At 42.6% G+C, this 21,523-nt stretch overlaps 1 protein-coding gene across 1 annotated transcript in view; it reads right to left on the bottom strand.

The window, feature by feature from the left end:
- Positions 1–18,842, bottom strand: part of LOC142582397 (ceramide synthase 1-like) — a 55,382-nt gene extending 36,540 nt beyond the window's left edge. Inside the window, exons 1-3 of the mRNA XM_075692072.1 lie at positions 18,423–18,842; positions 7,372–7,534; positions 3,246–3,426 (exon numbers count right to left, since the gene is read on the bottom strand). Of these exons, the coding sequence (XP_075548187.1) occupies positions 3,246–3,426; positions 7,372–7,534; positions 18,423–18,665 (587 nt within the window). The 5' untranslated portion in view covers positions 18,666–18,842. The remainder of the gene's footprint in view (positions 1–3,245; positions 3,427–7,371; positions 7,535–18,422) is intronic.
- Positions 18,843–21,523: the final 2,681 nt, after the last annotated feature.

A 21,523-nucleotide genomic window follows, 5' to 3' on the forward strand; every position in this document is an offset into this window, starting at 1 on the left:
TCTGATCACACACAGACATGCTGAATCATTAAAAGTGACTGACAGCTTATTGGTATTGTTTGTTGTAGTTGTCCTGTTTCTGTCTATAGACTACAACCTTACTGTCAACCTTCTTCTTGATCAGCTTGGTTACGGCTGTTCATTCCTCTAGGGAACATGAGTCCTCCGCTGTTTTCCCATGAATAGTTAAGCTGAACAGAAACCATTCACTCCAGAGTTGTGACGGCAGCATAAAAGCACTGGGACAAGAATCATGAATAGCTTCACTTAACACAAGCGTGGGATCTGCCAATTATTTTTTCACCTGGTTAACATGTGCTTATGGTCTTTATTATCTGTCTGCTCCATTTTACTATGATTAAAGCAGGCTTGTTGTGACACAAGTGAAACCATGCGACGCTGCAAATCCTTGAAATTCCCATGATGAGAAAGGCACGGCACTGTTTGATCTGATCTCTTGAGGGGTCCTATAGTAAGCAAAAATGCTTTCCAGGGCATTGATAACATTGGATAACTGTTTGAGCTGTTGAGTTCAGCGTGCATACATCACGAAACCTTGAGTAGCAGCCAACTATCAAGATAACAGTTTGGCCATTGAGGTTGTAAGATGACTTAACAGCAGCCAACATGGCGAACCATTGTCCCTGCATTTATTTTAGAAGGCAAAGGTGAAGTAGCGAGTAGCGTCATATCCAGGGCTGCCAAGATCAAAAGTGGATTTTTTGGCATTTCTGGATCGCAAGCTGAGCTACTGAAATTCATAGACTATCGCAACACGTAATGATGAGCAATGGCAATGATGATGATGCTACAAAATGGATTACGTGTATGCCAAGGAGAACAAGAAACGTAATGTCCGATGATAAGCCAGGCCAGCACAGAGACTCCTGGGCAGACACTTTCCTCCAGTTGATGCCTTGATGTCCGTCATGCAGCAGTGATAAGGCTATTAATTAACCTCAAAAAGGAAGGAATGACTAAGTGGATGCCTTTAAGCAAGCCACCATTGCATACAGAAAGCTCATTTACTACTAGGGCATTTACTGGGAAAAATGCATTGGCAGTTTGGACTTCTGTGGCCAGCCCCACTGTCATAAAAACATGAACGCATTGCACTCACTGTTGCAGCTGTTTGCCTGATGCACATTCTCCAGTATGAACAGCAAAACTTCAATTGTGGAGCTCACTACATCAGTTGCAAAGTTTTCTACAACATCCAACTTCGGGCTGATGCATCATTGTGTCTGCCATGGTGAGAACCTTTCCAGGTATATGCACCATTACCATCTAGAGCTGGTATAGCATCATCTTCATTCAGACTTACTGTATTCAGGATGCAACATGTCTAGTTCCATCTCACTAAAGAGGACGACAAGAAAGAAGCTGTTTGAAAGAATGACAAACTCTGTCAAATTGGGGACTAATTCGTCAAACTGCACAACACCCCAAGTTGCTGCCAGCACTTCTTTTTCTGTCTGACTAAAGGTCTTTCCACGGAGGGTAAAAGCTCTGTACTGTTGTGTGCGTGTACAAAGCGCACATTCTGCCAATTCTGCAGTGGTGTTGAGATAGGGCTGCACAGCAGGATGTCCAGGGAGCTCCCTTTGGAAAGGTCTATAGCACTGCTATGTTTCACTCGTCGACCTTGAAGGAATGGCACATTCTCTTAATGATAGCACTTGCAACACAACTCCCAAGTCCACAACAGCTTGCCTCAGCCAAGACAGTAGCAGCATATGATAGATGGTACTTCCCCTCAATGCAAAGGAACTTGGACATGAAAGTGAACCGGACAAGCACTACCCCTGTCCCTTATCATCGCTGTCCTCTAGTGCTATTCGTGTAAGACAGCATGAACCAACTTGCCCAACTTTCCATCTTGGTGGCACTCACTTTCAGTGATGCAACGGAAGGCACTCTGGCACAACAAAAGGGACAAGAAATACAAGCAACAGATTCCAACAGTGTTCGGGAGCCCTTTAATGAGGAGCAAGTCCTAGCTTGTTTTGTACCCATATGTAATCCAAGATCAAGGAGACCAGAACTCACATCAGGCATCAGGCCACACATAGAAAATGAAGGCATCCATGAAAATGGGGAGCCCTGGTGCCCTCATGAGCAGGAAACAAACATCACAGTTGCCTATGTGGCAGGTGCTTAGGAGCTGAATACTGAAAACGGCCATACTGGCTGCATAAAAACACTTGCCAAGCCATATACACAAAGTGGACAGTGTGTTTCAGACAAATACCTCAGAAAAAGATATACATAATGAGTAACATGTAGTGAATTACTTTTAATCAATTATTCCTTCAGTAGTTTTGTAATTGATCAATTACATTTTTACTCTTTAACACTCACTGTAATTTAATCACTTTTTTCAGTAACCACCTTGTCCTGTTGTTTCTATCATCTACTGTCTATCATTGCGCTTAAACATTTTTCAAGATGCAAACCAATTGCATGTAACCAATTACTTTATTGATGAGACCAGCTGTAACAGATGACACAGTTTTGAACACTTAACTTTGCTGGGAACTACAGCAGAGTGCCTATGGTCAGGCCATGGAGCAATCTCGCGGATGTGCATGTTCGGACAAGCGAACCCAGCACTCAGTATTTGTTTTCTTGTCTTATCGGCAGGTCATGCAATCTCTACTGTCACCATCACAATCTGCATCTCTGCAGTGATTTGACCTCTCTAAGCAGCATGAGCACCACCATGTCAGAACACTCACATTCAACAACTTTAGACTTTACGTTTACTATTGTCATTGGATACTTTCCAACCTTTGTTCACTAATTTTCCCGTCCAGTGTTTGTATGTTACAAGATGTTGGTACAAACACCACGATTTCCTCCAGAATGTACATCAAGTGAGTTTTTAGGGTTGCTGCTGATGTCCTCAAGAAAACATGGGAAAATGGCCAATTAATATACTGAAAACGAAATGCCAGTGAAGATAAGCAACATGGAAGGACTACTCATTGAAAGAGCAGTTCAGCTCCTTTTCATTACTGTATTTGTGCTATGTTAATAAATGTTGGGAGGAAAGTAACATAAACGTAATCAATTATTTTTGTGTGGCAGTAATTGGTCACTAATCAATTGCATCTTTAAATGGAATTAATTGTAATTGTAATGGGCAACATTTTTTTTGTGATGAGTTGTAACGTGTGCAAGTCTGCTCCAATAGTGCCGTCGATTATGTTACACGGATGAAAATAAACAAGGCGGGTCAGTACCTGAAGTTATAGGACATGCCAAGCAGCACCAATGTTAGGCCATGATGTCCTAGCATGACGGCCGAGTCCTTGCGCCACAGGTCCTGATACAATACTGCGTACACGCCATGCACATAGTAGCTAAACTGCACGGCGTAGATCCACCAAATGTCTGTAGGAACAACCACCTCCGGAGACCAGCCTGCACAGATTTTCCTTCTGTTAGCAGCAGCAGGATACACAACAATCTGACCAACCTGGTCCAGATTTTAAAAAGAATACAGCCATAACATAATGTGGTCAACTTAAATTTTTTTAAGATCAACATTCAGCACTGTGTAACTGCTGCGACCTACTAACATGAATGTGGTATACATCTGGCTCCAGTGAAATTCCAGACCCCCCCCCCCCTACAAACATCCCAAGAAGGCTTTAGTGACACCAAAAGTTTGTGCATCAGCAGATGGAATGAACCAAGGAATCTGGCATTCATGAGCCAAGCACTGCAAGATCTTTAACATAGCTGTATCATGATGAAGACAAGAAACAGTGTCTTGCTATGTTTTCTTAAACCGTCCCTCACCAGGCCTGGCCATCTTGAACAGACAAATGCAGTGCATATAATGCACATGCCAATACATCGACCCTGCAAAGTATCACACTGACACGCGCTGTTAAAAGAGCTGTAATTTCAAACCAAATTCCCTGTGCCCTTCTCCTCGTGGGTGCCGCACTCCCAGACGGAGAGTCGACATCAATCGCAAAACTGCGCCTACATAGTTCACAGTGCTGTGACGTCACTCACAGTGACACGTGACTTCGAGAATTATTCAAGCCAACAGCAGTTATTTGTTTGATTCGTTGCTTCAATACACAGCTTAAAGTTTAGAGTAACAATAAAACCTACAAACCGAATTTCTACGTGTCTTTGTTTTACTTAGTACAAAAGCAAGAGAGCTGCACTTCCATTTCATCTGCTTGTTCCCATGTTGTGCAGTTGCGCATGCAGAGAACGAAACTGTCATTTTCTACTGTGTTCCAGCATTGAATCATGCTCTGTGATCCACTTGTATCTGCCTCAGTGCTCGTGATTGTGGCACTGACTTATACCACTAAGTGCTCTCGTGCAGAGGAAGCAAAATTGTCCACTGCGCGAAATGAAATAAATGCAACAGCTTGCACGCAAGACTGCTACCGGAAGCACGCCACTCAGCAATAAAGCGTGCAAGAGAAAAAAAAAAGAAGGCAGGGCCCGAGACGTATTCATCACGCGATCCTCCGTTTCCCACACCGGATCCGGAGCCTAACTTGCTATGTGGCCAGGTGAGAGACCCTTTAAGAGATGAGAAATAGTCATCAGCAAAACCAATATGGAGCAGGAGAAATAGCTTCGACTGCAATCAGTTCACATGAAGTTAGGTGTTGATACACATGATTGAGCACCAAAAGTTTTATGTTGAGCAAGGTGGTTCCCAGGGGAAATGTGTCCAACCTGCTCGCATGCTCCAATACTCGCAAATGATAGCTGAACAAGAACAGCATTCTTTGCAAACACAAACAAAAGGTACACTTAAACCAATTCCTACAGCATGTGAGATCTGCATATTATTATGTATTGCAGCTAAACCATACAGCAGTTTGCCAACCCTAACGAATGATAAAATGATATCACACACCCCAACAACCAGCTCTCTCAGCCAATCACAAAGGCCCTGCATTTGCGCACTGGAAATGCCTGAAGCTATTGGCAGGAGCCAGAAATACATCATGGTCGCCATGCTTGGTCTCGTTTTGCATGTGCATCTTGGTGTACAAACCGAGATAGTTTCCGCAGGTATTTTCTGGTTTATGCTGTTTACATCACATTAGTGAAAAAATTGTGGGCAAAATGCGCTGTTCAAAGAATTCAGGAGCTGTTGCTCACTTCCTGGGGAACGTTTCCGCTCGAGCATTTGCACAGCTGTGGGCATGCACCATCCCGGCACAGCATGCACAGGATTTCAGAATGTTTTGGAGCAGACGACACAGTGTTTTTTGACGTTGTACAAGCCATGTCAAATTGGTGTTACCTGTTAGTGGTGGTGGCTTAGAGGCAGTGATTTCAATCTGAAATTTCGGGTTACAGTTTACTGAAACATTTTTTATCATAATTTTTCTATCTGTAGTCGCAATCTTGTCTATGCATTCCTATGCTGGAATGAACAAGAGGTGAGCACAATAGCGATTGTACACCAGCTTAAATGAGAAGCAGGCGACAAATGCAGTCATAACCATAATAAATTAATCTTTTGTTCATTAATCAAGCTGATGTCCATATGGTGCATGCTTATGGAATTGTAATTATCGCTGCAATAATAGTTACATGCTTTCATGCTTTCCTGCCCAACTACTTTAGTCATTCACATATCCAGCCATGTTCTTTTTAGCCAAGCCAAGTCTTCGAATGTAAAACGACACTTTCATTACAGTGAACTGCACATATACAAGTGATTCGCAGATCAGAGGGTTGCTGGGCAAAAGTATGTTGTTTCTTAAAAACCTGAGCGAGCTGGAACGAAGAATGTTAGTTCGAATGCCTGATCAGAACTTGCATTCATACAACTACAGTGCGAAACAGCATAATGAATGCTGCCACGCATTGATGGACACCCCAGTCCTGCCATTCCACCTATTGCCACATAGCCAGTGCCACTTGTAATTGTGAACTTTCCTTAGATCGTAATAAATGTGAAATAAAGTACAAACACCTTTAAATATGAAGAATGTGATTTTAAACAAGACGTATGGTGCATTTAATAGCAGCCGACTTATGTACAGTAATCTGCGATCACAAGGTAATGGTAATCCAGCCCTAGTACCACAGTTTCACCACAAAGCATCATGACATACTGTTTTTCAGGGGTTTCTGTGCCAATTTAGAATTATGAATCCAACTTAAACTGCAAACAGCATGTTCAATTCTATCACTATAAATCATGATCAATTCATTTCCACCAAAATCTCATGACACATTCTGGGTGGTCGGCGGTCCCTTAAAGACATTGTCATTTCTACACTTCAAGCTTTCATAATAAAATCATCACAACAAGTCTTTGTTTATCGCTAACACATCTTTCATTATTGCTAACTCATATTTAATATAACAAGTAAGGAAAGAAAATAGAAACATGATATCCCAGACCAGGAGGAATTTTCCTTCAACTGCGAGACTTTCATTCTGAGAAGCCTGTATGGGTTTCCCTTGTAGCTTTATGCTTTCATGACAACGAATAGATGCACAGTGAGCTTTAGTGGTCTACCAGAAGTGTTCACACTTGATATAATAATTCAACACAGGACGAGTTATTGTGGTTTAATAAAACATCTTTCTACATAATCACAAAGAAAAATAATACACTTTATATGCACTTTTAGTACACAATGAACTACTGTCACAGACAGAAAGCTCTTAGCTAGACATGCCTTCAAGGTGTCAGAGCTTTCTGAGAAAGATGCCAATCCAAAGCCACCTCTTCTCAGCCATTCTCATGTATATAAAACCCTACAAGAGCCAGTTTCCTCTCTAGGTAGCATATCTACTTATGTAATTTGCAAACTTTTTTCTTCAACTTGGGGCTTCAGAGATGAGGCATGCAAATTATGCTGTGTTCTTGCAAGCACATCTCCAATGACATGTCTACAATGTCAAAATATGCAATATACACAGAAAAAGAAAACAATTATAACCCAACCAAAACGTCAATATTTTACAAAGCAACTACATAATCTAGTTGAAGTTGGACCCAGAGTCATGAAACATGGCAGACTCTGAGCCATCGCTGCCATTATTGATGTCCCAAACAATGTCGGCCTCAGTTCTGTCAAACACACATGAGATTCTTGTTTTCTCCAAACTTGACTCCATGATTTTGCAAGACCCATATTCCACAATACCATAATTCACATGTGAAGCCCTGCCCCACGAGCCGCACTGGTGGGCTGGTACACAGCGACGCATGGAGAACAAAACACGGGATTAAAAGTATTTTTTTATAAACCAGGGTAGTAAATTTGGAGCATGCAAATTACCTGAGTAAATAGGGTAAATAGGGTAATAGGGTAAATAGGCAAGCACAAACTGCCTGGCCCAGCAGGAGGAGCGGCTTACCATCCCAAACAGAGAAGGGCTGCTGGAAGAAGCGGTACTTCCCCTGGAGCACCACAATGTACACGGTGAGCAGCCAGACACATCCGTAGTAGAGCAGCTTCCAGGCACTCTCGGGCAGCTTGGCCACATTGGATGGCTCTAGGGAGAGCCACCGGCCCCAGGGCTGCACACAAACAAATGCGCAGTGCTGAACAACACGTCTAACAGACCTTCTTCATAATTTACAAGTGCACTTCTCTGCGCTGCACATTTGTCCAACTAATGGCAAAATCAGTCATGGTTCAAATGAAGACGAAACACTCGCTGCACAAGCTAGGGCTTGTCTTTTGCACATGGTTTCACACGAGAGCCATGTCTATATTTTCCATGTTGAAAGTTTTTAAAAAGATGCGCTAGCCTTTGCTGACTGCAAATGTGAGCATGCCACCGTTGCCTTGGCAACCCACATTGCAGGAAATCTAGCTCTGTAATTATGAAAAGTGTCCACAGCCACTCTTTATTTTTCTTTTTTCCAATATATTGCTTATAACAGATCAAGCAGGGTTTAACACAATAGACATGAACTTTCTTCTTACTAAAAATTTATTTGCAAATTTAATGCATTCATCTCAATAAAATGAAACTAACAAAGCTAAACAAAGTATATGACGCACACACACGGCAAAAAAAAAAAATACAACATTTACTTTTTACGTTTAAAGCAAGCATTGACTATACAGGGTGCTTCAGCTAACTTGTGCCAAGCCTTAAAAAAACTGTACACACTATACAAATGCAAACAACTCAGTATTGCTGACTGTTGTCTTGGGCAACTCGAAGCATACTTTATTATGAGCATAAATCATTGACAAAAATTAATTACCAACTTTTAAAGTACTGATTTTGACACAACACTTTCATACAAAAGTTGTAGAGCATATTGACAAATATCCAACTGAATTATTTTGATGAAGAGAACTGTTGTGCTTTTATACTGAAGGGGGGAGGGGTCCAAAGGAAGTCCACAAAATTTGAAAATGCACCATGTGACTTCATGTGTGCACACAGTGACTTTCATGCCCTAAAACATGCCTTGAACAAATTATCAGTGCTGCATGCAGTGCAGACATAATGAATAGGCTGCAAGTGAAAAGGCAGATTGCGAGGCACAACAACTGTCGTCTCGGATGCATTGTCATCTGCCACCATAACTTCCTCGCATGCACATTTTGTTGACAGTAAGAAAGCTGAAAGGGTCACAAACATGTTTTGCCCTATTTATCACTATATCATGTGGTTGGTTTCATTTGTTCTATCACTTCGGCAGATAAATTATGTAGGCAAAAATGGAAGCTGGGACCGCTGTCCTTGAACTGGCTCGCTTGCTAAGAGTCTGTTCATGTATCCTGTTTGTGTGCAGCACTGATCATTTGTGTAAAGCATGTTTGAGGACACTGATGTTGCGCACAAGTGCTGAGTCATAGGTAGGAGTGAAAAGAACAATGGGACCTATACATGTTGTTCTGAGCACAAAGCAGAAGAGCAAAAAGCAAGGAAACAGGATGAAGGAAAGACTCAGAGAAGCATTGATGAACAACTCTTTAATATAGCAAACCCAGACACCAAATGAAGAAGACTTCCACAGATGGGCAGTCCAGAGAATGAGTAATGCAGAAACACAGCATTACAAAAGCTCCCTTTCGATAAAGCACATTTTAGAAGAAAACAACGTAATGGATATGTCCTAACACAAGCTGATCCTTTCTTTATGTTGTCAAATGTTGCCAATAATGTTAATAATAATGTTATCCAATAATATTAATACATAATAAATAGTGTATTCCCTTGCTTCATGCTCTTCTACTTTGCACCAACAACAACATGTATAGTAAACTTAAACACCACCTTGCCCAAGAACAAGTTCTTTTGGAATAAGGGGATCCAAGGGGCTCTAATTTTTGTTAGGCACAACTATACAAAAAAATTTCTGGACAACGAAGACAGAAAAAGCACAGGGGAAATTAATTGTTATATTTAATTAAAATAAATATTTTTTCAGGTTTGATGCACTCTCTTCTGAGTCCCAAAAAATGAAACCGTGACAGCTACCCTCATGGGCAGAATTCGTTTGGATATTTTTGAATATGCTCTACAACTTCTCTGTTGAAGATACTGCACCTAAATGAATGCCTTTAAAGATTTTTAATTAATTTTTGTTATTTCATGCCTTATGCTCAAGGTAAAAGTTACTTTTGACTTGCTCAGGAGGACAGTCCACAATGGTGCGGCGAGTGGATTTGCATAGCACACATCTGCATATTTTTTTTAAAGCTTGGCACAAGTTAGTGGAAGCACTCTGTAAAGCATTCTCTATTTCCAGAACAAATGGTTTCGAAGTCAGTGCCCTTGTTGTCTGCTTCTATTCCCTGCCAATCTGTCAATTGCTCTGAACAAGAATAGTACCCATGTAATTGTTTACCGACATGAGCATGCCCTCGGAAAAAGTACTACCGGCACAGGCCACTGAGGTGGAAGAGAAAAGAAAATAACACACCGCGCAAAAAAATAAAGCTAAACGGCCTGAAAAATAAGCCAAGCAGGGATTAGGAAAAAGGCAGGCATGACCTGTCTAAGCACGTGCTACTGATTGGCCAAAGTATTTGCTCAGGTGACCTCCGTACATTGCCCAGCAAATATTTGTTTCGAGCATGTGATATCTACATCAGCTGCCATTGTTTCAGCAACTGTTATGGCAGAATATTTGTCCCAGCTGTTCCAACTCAACTGCAAGCCTACTGCATCATGAAAGTCTCATATTTTTTCTCCTGTTATGAAGGCATGCACAAAAGGATGTAGACTGCCTGGCCATAAAAGGATATTGCAACACACAGCTGTTTTGCCCAACCCACTTCTTGATTACTTTATTCTAAACATTGTAAACACAGCTGGCTGAGTGAGTCAATAAAACATAAGGGAGTGCAAAACAAGGTGAACTCTCCAAGGAAAATTCTTAGCGCTGCAGGAATTCAGACTTCTTTGTACAAATACACGTGAAACGCATAAATGGTCTCTTTGAGCAACAGCGAATGGATGTGAATAAAGTTTGTTGCACTTAGGAGATAAAATTAAATTACACTGGCTATTAAAGATAGAATATTGATTCAGAGCATCAAATATTTTACAAACACTGCTAAAATATAGGAAATTACAAAGAAAACTTTTTTGAAGTGCCAGATCTACTACTCTGCGACTTAGCACCATAACATTGTTCTGTAAACAGTACCTATTCAGGCATTTAATGCCAGACAAATATGCTATTTTAGTTCAACATTTATGTACAGTTGTTAACAGACGTTAAGTCAGTTTCACAATACCACTAACTGCGAATCAGTGGTATGTTTCAGAGTGGTGCATAATATATAAATTTTTTCTGCTTTGGATGTCCTAATTGATGCATTTCACACCATTGTGACATCTGAGAGACAACCATAAACTTCATGTATTGTGTCTTACATTTTTATCCAAATAAATGAATACAGTTGCTTCAAGGAATACCCTAGCTGCCTCAACTGATGACGTGCTTCCAAATTATTGTCTTTAGTGTCCGTTCCAGCCATTTATCAGACAAAAACACAGCTTATGAGTCATAACCTGGCAATCATGGTACTTTAAAAGATCAGCTAGCTTAAATGACTGACTGTTGCTATTATACAAATGAGACAGTATATTCACCTGAAGCTACTGCACTGCAATTTAACCTAAATTGAAAGCACTTCTGCAGATAAGGCAACAATGACTGTCTGATTCCTGGCAGACCTACAACATATATATGACAAAAAATGCCAGCCGCACTTGTTTGCTCATGATTTCTCTTCGATTCTTGCAACTAACCTGCGGCATTTAAAGCACACAAGCACCATCATTAGCTCATTTTCATTGCAGGACAAAGGCCTCTCTTAGCTGTCTAATTACCTGTCTTGCATCATTAATATCCATCCTATGCCTACAAATTTCCTAATCTCACCACACCACCCAATACTCTGTCGTCCTGAACTACACTTGCCCTCCCTTCATCGCCATTCTGTAACTGTCTAATACGCCACCAGTTATATTCCTTGCACACTGTATGACCTGCACAACCTCACCTTGCCCTCTCAAAGGGACAGACAACTGCTCAGAACATAAATCAAGGTAACCCTGCAGATGGAATGATTCCCTATCCTAGTGGCTAAAACGAGCCATGTTTTCTCATTAAACGTGGATTTATATTTTTAATTCATCACTAAAAGTTATGAAAAATTACCTTTGGCACCCTACGTGGCAAAAACATAAAGCTGAGCAAGAGGTTCACCACGTGACCTTCTACTAGTGTACGCAGTTACTGGTCTTTTTATTAGTATTGAAGTGCAGCCTACTTTTTATTATTATAAGCTTTTCCTGTCTTACAATATGCAGATAAGACTTCGCCTGTAGTGAGCATAAAAGTGGCACTGCCTTCGCCTTCATTTTCGATGAGTTGGCTTCGGCCGTCTATCGGCAAACACCAACGACACACGTGGTACAAGCATAAGAAATGTCTGTACAACAACGCAAACTTATTGCACCAGCTTTTTATTTTCAAAAGTGATTGAAAAGGTCAAAATGTAGGTGGATAACCACAGTTACACTCACTCCTGTGAAAGTAGAACGATGGGCGGCTTTCACAATTTGCGAGGCGGGCTATCGATATCACTCCCGCTTCTCAGCGTTGATGGAGGAGGGACTCTTACTTTTTTAGAGGCTGCTCGGATAGAAAAATTCTGCTTACTAAATGTCCACGCGCTTTTGCACTAACCGCGGCGGATGTACACACTGCTAAGGGTGAGCTCTGCGTTGCACCATAAAAAACTAGGTCCTTAAATATTGGTTGTCAGTCCCTTTGATTTCATCTAGAACATAAATTACTCAAGTTTGTTCCCTAATCCATATTAACGTATTCCCGTTTCTTAATGTTAAGATGTATCATTTTCTCTTCCATTACTCATTGCAGAGTTCTCCACTTTTCAAGCTTACTTTTAAAGCAAACAGATTTCTTTACCTCTTTTACTTATTTTTGTGGATGGTTGGTGGTCAAACTCTACAAGGAAGACATTCGTTTATTCACTCTTTCATTTGTTCATTTGCTCGTTCGGGCTGTTCGCTTACATTTACAATCATCGTCGATAGCTTCCACACAATTTTTTATCGGCCTAGTTCGCATCCTGTACTTTGGTACCAGCAGATTGCAGTGACTGTATACTATTTAAGTACATGTATATTGGCAAGCTGGCATTCGTGACTTGACGAATCCCTGCTATATGTGCTCCAACCTACACAATGCTTCAACCAACCTCACATAATCAACACGCAATAAACCCAACCAATTATCCTGAAGTAACACTTGAAGATGAGTATAGCAATATCACCGATGCCTCACATTAAAAAAAAAAATTCTGGGGTTTTAGATGTCAAAACAACGATTTGATTATGAGACATGCCGTAGTGGAATTTGCCACCTGGATTGCTTTAACCTGGGATGCCCCCGTAGTAATTTTGGCCACCTGGGACTCTTTAACATGCACCTAAATGCAAGTACACAAGCGCTTGATTGGATTTCAATCCCATTAAAATGTGGCCGTGACAGCCGGGTTCAAACACACAACCTCAAGCTCAGCAGTGCAACTCCATAGCTACTGGGATACCACATGGCTCAGTATGCGAACCTAATCTTTCTTTGCCAACCAACACATCACATCATTGGCCTTAGTAAGGTTAGAAGAACTGGTGAGGCTTATACAGTGCTGGCAAATGGCCACGTCCTCTGCTATAGAGGACTACCAGATAAGAAGCAGATCGGAGTAGGATTGCTAATCCATAAGGACAAAGCGGGCAACACTGACAAATTCTACAGCATTAATGAGAGGGTAGCGGTAGTCGTAATAAAGCTGAATAGGAGGTATAGAATAAAGACAGTACAAACCTACACTACAACCTCCAGTCACGATGATGAAGAAATAGAACAGTATATTGAAGATGTTGAATTAGCGATGCGAAAAGTGCAAACTCAGTATACTGTAGGCATGGGCGACATCAATGCAAAAGTGGGGAAAAAGCAGGCTGGTGAACAAGCAATTGGAAACTGCAGCATGGGTTCTGGAACACTCAAGGAGACATGTCGGTAGAACTTGCTGAAAGGTATAAGCAGCAAATAATGAACACCTCCTTCAGGAAGCATTGGAACAAAAAGTGAACCTGTAAGAGCCCTAATGGTGAAACAAGAAATGAAATTGATTTCATGCTTTCTGCCAATCCCAGCACAGTGCAGGATGTTGAAGTATTAGGTAAAGTGCAGCGATCATAGGTTAGTGAGGGCTAGGATTCACCTCAATTTAAAGAAAAGAGTAAAATTGGTCACGAAGAAACACGCCAGTCTAGATGCAGTAAGCGTAAAAGCAGACCAATGGAGGTTGGCACTTGCAAATAAATATGCAGCCTTAGGACAGAGAGATGAAGATGACATAGAGACAATGACTGAAATCGTAACTAGGCTGGCTTCAGAAGCAGCAATTGAAGTGGGAGGCAGGGCACCAAGGCAAGCAGTAGGTAAGCTTTCCAAAGTAACAAAGGATCTAATAAAGAAACGACAAAGCATGAAAGTGTCTAACTCATGAGATCAATTTGTGGAATTTGTGGAACTGTCATGTCAATTTGTGGAACTGTCAAAACTAATCAATAAGGTGAAAATAAGGGATATTCGAAATTATTACGTGACATAGACTGAGGAAACTATAAAAAATTGGCGCAGCCTGAAATTAGTGAGAAGGAAACTTGGCATAGGACAAACTAAGATGTATGGACTGAAAGATAAGCAGAGTAATATCAGCAATCTCTAAGGTATAGTAAAAGGAGCAGAAGAATTCTATACTGACCTGTACAGTACCCAAAGGGGCCACTATACCTCGATTCAAAGTAGTAATGAACAGGTCACAGAGACGCCTTCTATAACTAACAATGAAGTTAGAAGGGCCTTGCAAAACATGAAATGGGTAAACGTACGGCAGGATAAGATGGACTACCAGTCGATTTAATCAAAGATAGTGGAGACATAATGCTTGAAAAACTAGCAGCTCTTCATACAAACTGTCTATCAACTTTAATGGTCCCAGAGAACTGGAAATACCAACATTATACTAATCCACAAAAAGGGAGACATTAAAGAATTGAAAAATTATAGGCCCATTAGCTTACTTCCAATATTATATAACATATTCACCAAGATAATCTCCAATAGAATAAGGGCAACACTGGACTTAATCAACCAAGGGAACAGGCAGGTTTTAGGAAGGGATACTCTACAATGAATCACATCCATGTCATCAATCAAGTAATCGAGAAATCCAGAGTACAATCAGCCTCTCTATATGGCTTTCAGAGATTACGAAAAGGCATTTCATATAATCAAGATACCTGCAGTCTTAGAGGCATTACGTAATGAAGGAATACAGGACGCTTACATAAATATCTTGGAAAGTATCTGCAGAGATTCCACAACTATCTTCATTCTCCACAAGTTGGAAGATACCTATGTATAATAAAAGGGGTCAGACAAGGAGACATAATCTCTCCAATGCTATTCACTGCGTGCTTGGAAGAAGTATTCAAGTTCTTAAACTGGGAAGGCTTAGGAGTAAGGATTAACGGCGAATATCTCGGCAACTTTTGATTTGCAGATGACATTGTCCTGTTCAGCAACACTGGGGACGAGTTACAACAAATGATTGAGGACCATGAGGACCTTAACAGAGAGAGTGCAAGAATGGGGTTGAAGATTAATATGCAGAAGACAAAGATAATGATGAACAGCCGGGCAAGGGAACAAGAGTTCAGGATCCCCAGTCAGCCTCTAGAGTCTGTGAAGGAGTATGTTTACCTAGGTCAATTAATCACAGGGAACCCTGACCATGAGAATGAAATTCACAGAATAAAAATGGGTCGGAGCACATTTGGCAAACATTGTCAGGTCATGACTGGAAGCTTACCATTATCATTAAAGAGAAAGATGTACAATCAATGCATTCTACCGGTGCTGACATATGGGACAGGAACTTGGAGACTGACAAAGAAGCTTGAAAACAAGTTAAGGACCACGCAAAGAGCAATGGAACAAAGAATGTTAGGCATAACATTAAGAGACAGGAAGAGAGTGGTGTGGATCAGAGATCAACCAGGGATAGTCGATATTCTAATTGACATTAAGAGGAAGCTTTAGCTCGGGTGCTCATATCTAAATACATGTAAAAGGAGAATTCGTTTTTCTTGGCAACCACTGCACCAAACTTGACGAGCTTTGTTGCATTTAAAACTAAAACATAAAATTTAGTTACTGTTGGTTTCGAATTTTCGATTTAGGTCGTCAGTTTCTTTGTTAAAAATTGGCAAAAATGAAAAATTTTCAGAAAACGAGACTATCAAGTTTACAACTCTAACTCAGCAATGAAAAATGATTTCACAATTACGTGAATTGAATCTAATGATCCATCTAAAGCAGACAAAATTGATATGTCACACATAAATATAAAAAAATTTAGTAATATGGAAATACAGCTTTTGTAGAACCCTTGTACACGATGTAATGAATTCACATACAATATAAATTGAGATATCAAATTTGTTCGCTTTGAATGATCTAATGAGTGCTGTTTACAGAACCGCGATATCTGTTCTTGATGCAGAGCTATTAATTTGTTAACATTGTGCTTCTATTTTTTCGAATTTTTGAAAATTCTTTTAACAATATTCAGGCTCTAAATCAAAATTCCACTCCCAACAGTCACTAGAATTTACCTTTCTCCGTCAAATGCAATAAACTTCATTAAAATCAGTTCAGGGGTTATCTCAGAAAAGCGTTTCTGCGTTTTGCATGTATTTGAATAGGCCATGTCGGAGTTGGGCCCAAGATAAAGCTTCCTCTTAAGAGAAAGAAATGGACCTGGGCAAGTCACGTAATGCGTAGGTTAGATAACCAGTAGGCCATTAGGGTTACAGAATTAGTGCCAAGAGAAGGGAAGCGCAGTCGAGGACAGCAGAAGACTAGGTGGGGTGATGAAATTAAGAAATTCGCAAATGCTAGCTGGAATCAGTTGGTGCAGGACAGGGGTAATTGGAGATCGCAGGGAGAGGCCTTCGCCCTGCAGTGGACATATAAAATAGGCTGATTATGATTATGACAATGATGTCATCGCATCACCCGCATCTTTCTGCTCAGCATCAGAACACCATAGTCACAGAAGCAATGTTACAGGTACTAAAGAAAAAGAAGTTTTATATAGAAAAGCCATCTAGAAGACCACTGTCTAATCATTTACTTTTCATTCACAAACGTTTATCACCGTCCACACTATCACCACAAAATGCATCCACTTCCACCTTCCAAGTCAGTTCTGCAAAAGCCTGCAAGGTAGAGAAAAGTTCATGAAAGGTTAAATGTCATCCAATAAACTGTAGCATGAAGCTGTGAAGGAAACCCAAGAAGGGTTTCTTTGCCGGGTCACACTACAGGTGGTTGGATGATGATTTCCCTTCTCATTATTTCTTTGTAACTTCATGCTACAGTGTGTGGATGACAATATTACCTGTCATACACCTTTCTGCACCTTGCGAGCTTCCGCGGAACTCATTTGTCCTTCAATGTGCCTCTCCTTCTAGTTATAGATTAATTTGGCCTCGATCTGCGATCTCATAGCCTCCTCGTTAGCTCAAATGGTAGAGTGACCATCCCAGAAAGAAAATGGTCCCAGGTTCAATCCTTGGACCAGGAGAAATGTTTCTTAAAATGTTAAGTTTACCTTAGAAGTCTTCCTTTTTAGAAACCGACATTTGGTTTCCTTTGTAGCTTTGTGCTACAGTCGGGTGGATGACAATTTTGCCCTTCTTCCCCACCTTCCAACAAATTTTTCACCCAAATCATGATGCATAGCATTATGCTCAGATAATTATGCCACCTTTCATGGGCGGGGGGAAAGGGTTATTCTGCAAGTGCCCACCTAGTGGACTGTTCATTTCTGCCCCCGCTGATTGGTTAGAGCTCTACCAGCTACAACATTTCAACAAATACATCATTTTTGTTGTATCTGTTTAATTGCTGTTATATATATATATGTGTGTGTGTGTGTGTGTGTGTGTGTGTGTGTGTGTGTGTGTGTGTGTGTGTGTGTGTGTGTGTGTGTGTGTGTGTTATCGAGCAAGAACATGAAATAAGCAAGGAAACGTACGTCACTCCGCATATAATTTATGGGCCGCTCGTACGCAGGAATGGTTTCTGCAGAGTGACGGGCGCTAACCAATCGTTACAGCGAAAACTTGAACAGGCGCATGGCCCTTGTCAAATGAAGGAAATGCTCTGTGAGTTCTGCACCTGATGCTTGAAAATCGACCGCCAAAGGGCAGGCATTAAAGGCGAGAGTTCCCAACAGTCAAAGCAGGTTTCGTTTCTTGCAAGAAACAACCGGTATGTAAACAGCGGCTGTATAAGCACTTGACACACAGACGCAAACAAAGCACGGACTGACGCGCAGACATGGGCGGTGTGCGCCACGTTATCGGACCGCCGGCCACTTTTCACTACACCACGGACTATAACGACTCGCCGCTGTAAATTTGGTCACGCCATTGCACACACTGCGGCGTCCGCGTTGCTACTACCCCCATCAAGTGCTATGTGCGTACGATCGACGCTGCGCCGGGCCACGCAATCGACGGTGCGCATCGCTGAGAGCTGGTCAGGCCCAGTGAAAGGCACCCCTGCAGAGGCAGCCGCGAGAGGCGAGCGTGCGCCCCGTGCGTAGGCCGTAGGTGGCTGGGGTGCACCCGATCCAAGGGGTGTGCGCGTCCGCTCGCCTTGTGACAAGTCAGCCGACGACGCACGCACAGCAATGGGAGGGGAGCGCGCGGCTCTCCGCTGCCGGGATGGAGCGCGGCGACCAATGCAGGCCGTGAGAGGCAATTGCGACAGCAACAGGCGAAGGCAAAGACGCGCGTTGGCAACTCAGGGTTACCTTGAAGACACGATCGGTGAGCAGCCGCCTGACCACAGTCCAGAGGACGGCCAGCACGAGGACCACGAACACATCTTCCAGCGGTACGACGGGCCAGGAGCGCCGATGAGGCCCAGCGGCACTGGCGGTAACGGGCTCGGAGCCGTTAGTCACGTAGAGTCCGTAGTGGCACACGTTGTACACTCCCCGCAGAACATCGAGGTACGACGGCAGGACCTCCCACTGGCCGTCGTTGCCGGACATGGCTTGACAGCACCACCACCACCGCACCCCCACAAACCCCGACGTTACGTGCGGAACCCGTAGAGCCCGTACGCCGACGACCCAACGAATGTGCTGCTGTAGTACCTTCGAGCTGCCCGCGAGAGAGGGCGCGGTCGGTCGTCTGGGGAACGCGCTTCCCTGCGCGGTGCGCGGTCGCCGCCGCCGCCGCTCCTGGCATCAACTACTGCGCGGTCGTTATGTTAGCGGCGGCGAAGTGAGGCGCGTTTAGTGAGTCACCAATTTCAACGCACGGGAAACGCTTGATGTCATACGCGGCCACGCTCCGTTTCGTGTGTTATTGCACCGAAAAACTCGAGGCCCGGAAATATGCACGATTCGCGTGTCCTTCATAGTCCGCTTACAAGGACGCGTGGAAACGAAAGAAATGATGAGGTGCTCTGAATTTATAATGGGCCAGCTTGTGTATTGGGCCTTGTGATAGGCGTGTCATGTTAGATATCGCCCTGTCTGGCCATAAGAATGTAGAGTGATATATGTCGAAATAAGCCACCGGCGCGATATTTATTTTAGTAGTACGTAGCACACGTTCGACTTAATCGGCCGCATTGCATGGTTTTGTTCGAATGTATCGGTCGCACCAGACTGGACTTGCATAAGCTCTCGCATTTCCTTCGGCGCTGGATGTTCCGCTGCTCGTGAGCGAGAAAGAGCGAGCGGCTGAGTGCAAGTGTGGGGCCCCTCGGCACCCGAGTCACGCAGGCGCTGGCTCAATGACCCCACAGAGCGCTCGGCCTGGCTCGGCCACAAGTTCAGCGCCGCGCGGCGCTGTGAACTTTCGGCCCGTTGCGGCAGCAAAAACCCGTACCCCCGCGAGCGCCTTGCGAGGAGCGTGCGCGCCCGCACGCACCGGGAAAACGGCCTCGCATCGCTGATAACGAACCGCGTCCTTGTGACGTGAGCGCAATTCACAGTAGCAAATGGGTAAGACTTCACAGAGTCTCAAAATGCCAGACATGACGTCATCGACACGTCGTGTAGCATGACCACTGGCCACAGTGGCATAGCCACGGCGGAGAAGGGGAGGGGGGAGGGTAGAAAGTGCCGGATGTGCCCCTGCTGTTGACGTTGCGCATGAAACAGTAAAGAAGAGTTCTTAGTACACGCTAGTGTTGCGTGCGTTTCTTCTGGATGCGCTCGCGTGGAGAAGCCGCACCGATCACAGGAACGGAGCGAGGCAGCAGTGCACCTTGATGTCATGACAAATTCACCTATACCTGGTTTGAAGAAACGAATGTAGTATAAACCTTTGTTGAGAGCGTTCTGACGCTTGACAATACTTTTTCTCTTGTTAAGAGGCTTTGGGCTTTAATATACCGCAATTAAGAAATAGAGAGAGCGTTGGAAATGTATTAAGTATATGCCACTGAGAACGTGATGACGTAACCGCGAAAATTTACGTTGAGCTCAGCACAAAACTATGTATAGTGTTCGTCGCACGAAAGAACCAGCGGGCAAAAAAACGTTTTCCTTGTCGAACGCTGCACAAAGCTCAGGCGCGACATCCTCTCCCTCCCTCCCCCGCAACTTCGTTGCGTAAGAGCACGCGCCCTTTCTTTCGGCGCCTTTGTACCCAAGTCCGACCCCTTGACCAACAATAACGGGCAAAATAGGCAAAGAAAGCTATTCGCTTTAAAGAAAAAAATCTTTTGACATGCGTGGGGGCTTGCGAATGACTTCGTGTCGCTCTTGATGTGATTTACGCAATTGTGCCCACGTAATTAACCCGTAACTACACGTATAAATATATAGACTCTAGTGCGAGATTTACCCCCTTTCTAAGACATGTAAAAGGACAATATTGAGAGCAACACTGAGTCAATTAAATGCTATTGAATCATCCTTTCAAAACATTATTTTATTCATATTGCAGAAAAGGTCTGGGTATTACATGAGAAAATGCGTGCCAAAGTTCAATTTCGTGAATTTTTCGCAAAAGCTTCAGCGCCGGTACACTCGTATTTCGTTTCTGCTTTTTTTTTTTCTGGCATATACGGGGCGATCATACTTAAATTTTACGAAATTTTAAAATTCGCCTGTTGCAGGTAACATAATTCTATAGTCCTTGAGCTGGATTATTCAGAGAGGCGGACATTACTTGCACGAGAAATCGAAAAAAGAAACATATTCGACTAGTTAAACAATACTAATTATTTTTAAATAATTCCTTTACGGCACATATTCCAATTTATGAATTGCAGCTGATGAGCTTGCACGGCGTGTGTACTTGGAATTAATTTCCAGAACAACACCAGTTTGAAGACACGCGCCATTGAGCTCGCCGTATAAATGCACTGTTGTTCCACTTACTTCTTTAAAAAAAACACGCTCTTTTATGCATTGAAGCACAAATGTAACTGGAACGCCCACATATTTCGCCCCACACTTTGGCAAATAATGTCTCGCAGCTGGTGTCATCCTGTACATTCATTTCAAGCGGAGACGCCTTGCAAACTCAGCGGCTGCCTTTCGTAAATGGCAATATGAGCCGTAAAGTAATTAGTTAGGAATTGAATTAGTGTATATTTGCTCATTAGTTACATATGTGTTTCGATTTCTCGTGCTAGTAATGTGTGCCTCTTCGAATAATCCAGCCCAAGGAACAAGAATTGTCCTCTCCGCTACAGGCGATTTTTAAAAATTTTGGTAGACAAATAAAAACGATCACTCCGTACACTAAGCCTCATCCCACTGTGCCTGTTGTACTATTGCAAATGTGTAATTTACTAATACAACTTAATATTCCCTTCTAGTGTCCTTTTAACCCGGCGTATATAGTGACTTACTGGCTTTGGCGTTGCGCTGCTAAGTCCGAGGAC

Source organism: Dermacentor variabilis, chromosome 5 (genome assembly GCF_050947875.1).
Source record: "Dermacentor variabilis isolate Ectoservices chromosome 5, ASM5094787v1, whole genome shotgun sequence".
Lineage (NCBI taxonomy): Eukaryota > Metazoa > Arthropoda > Arachnida > Ixodida > Ixodidae > Dermacentor > Dermacentor variabilis.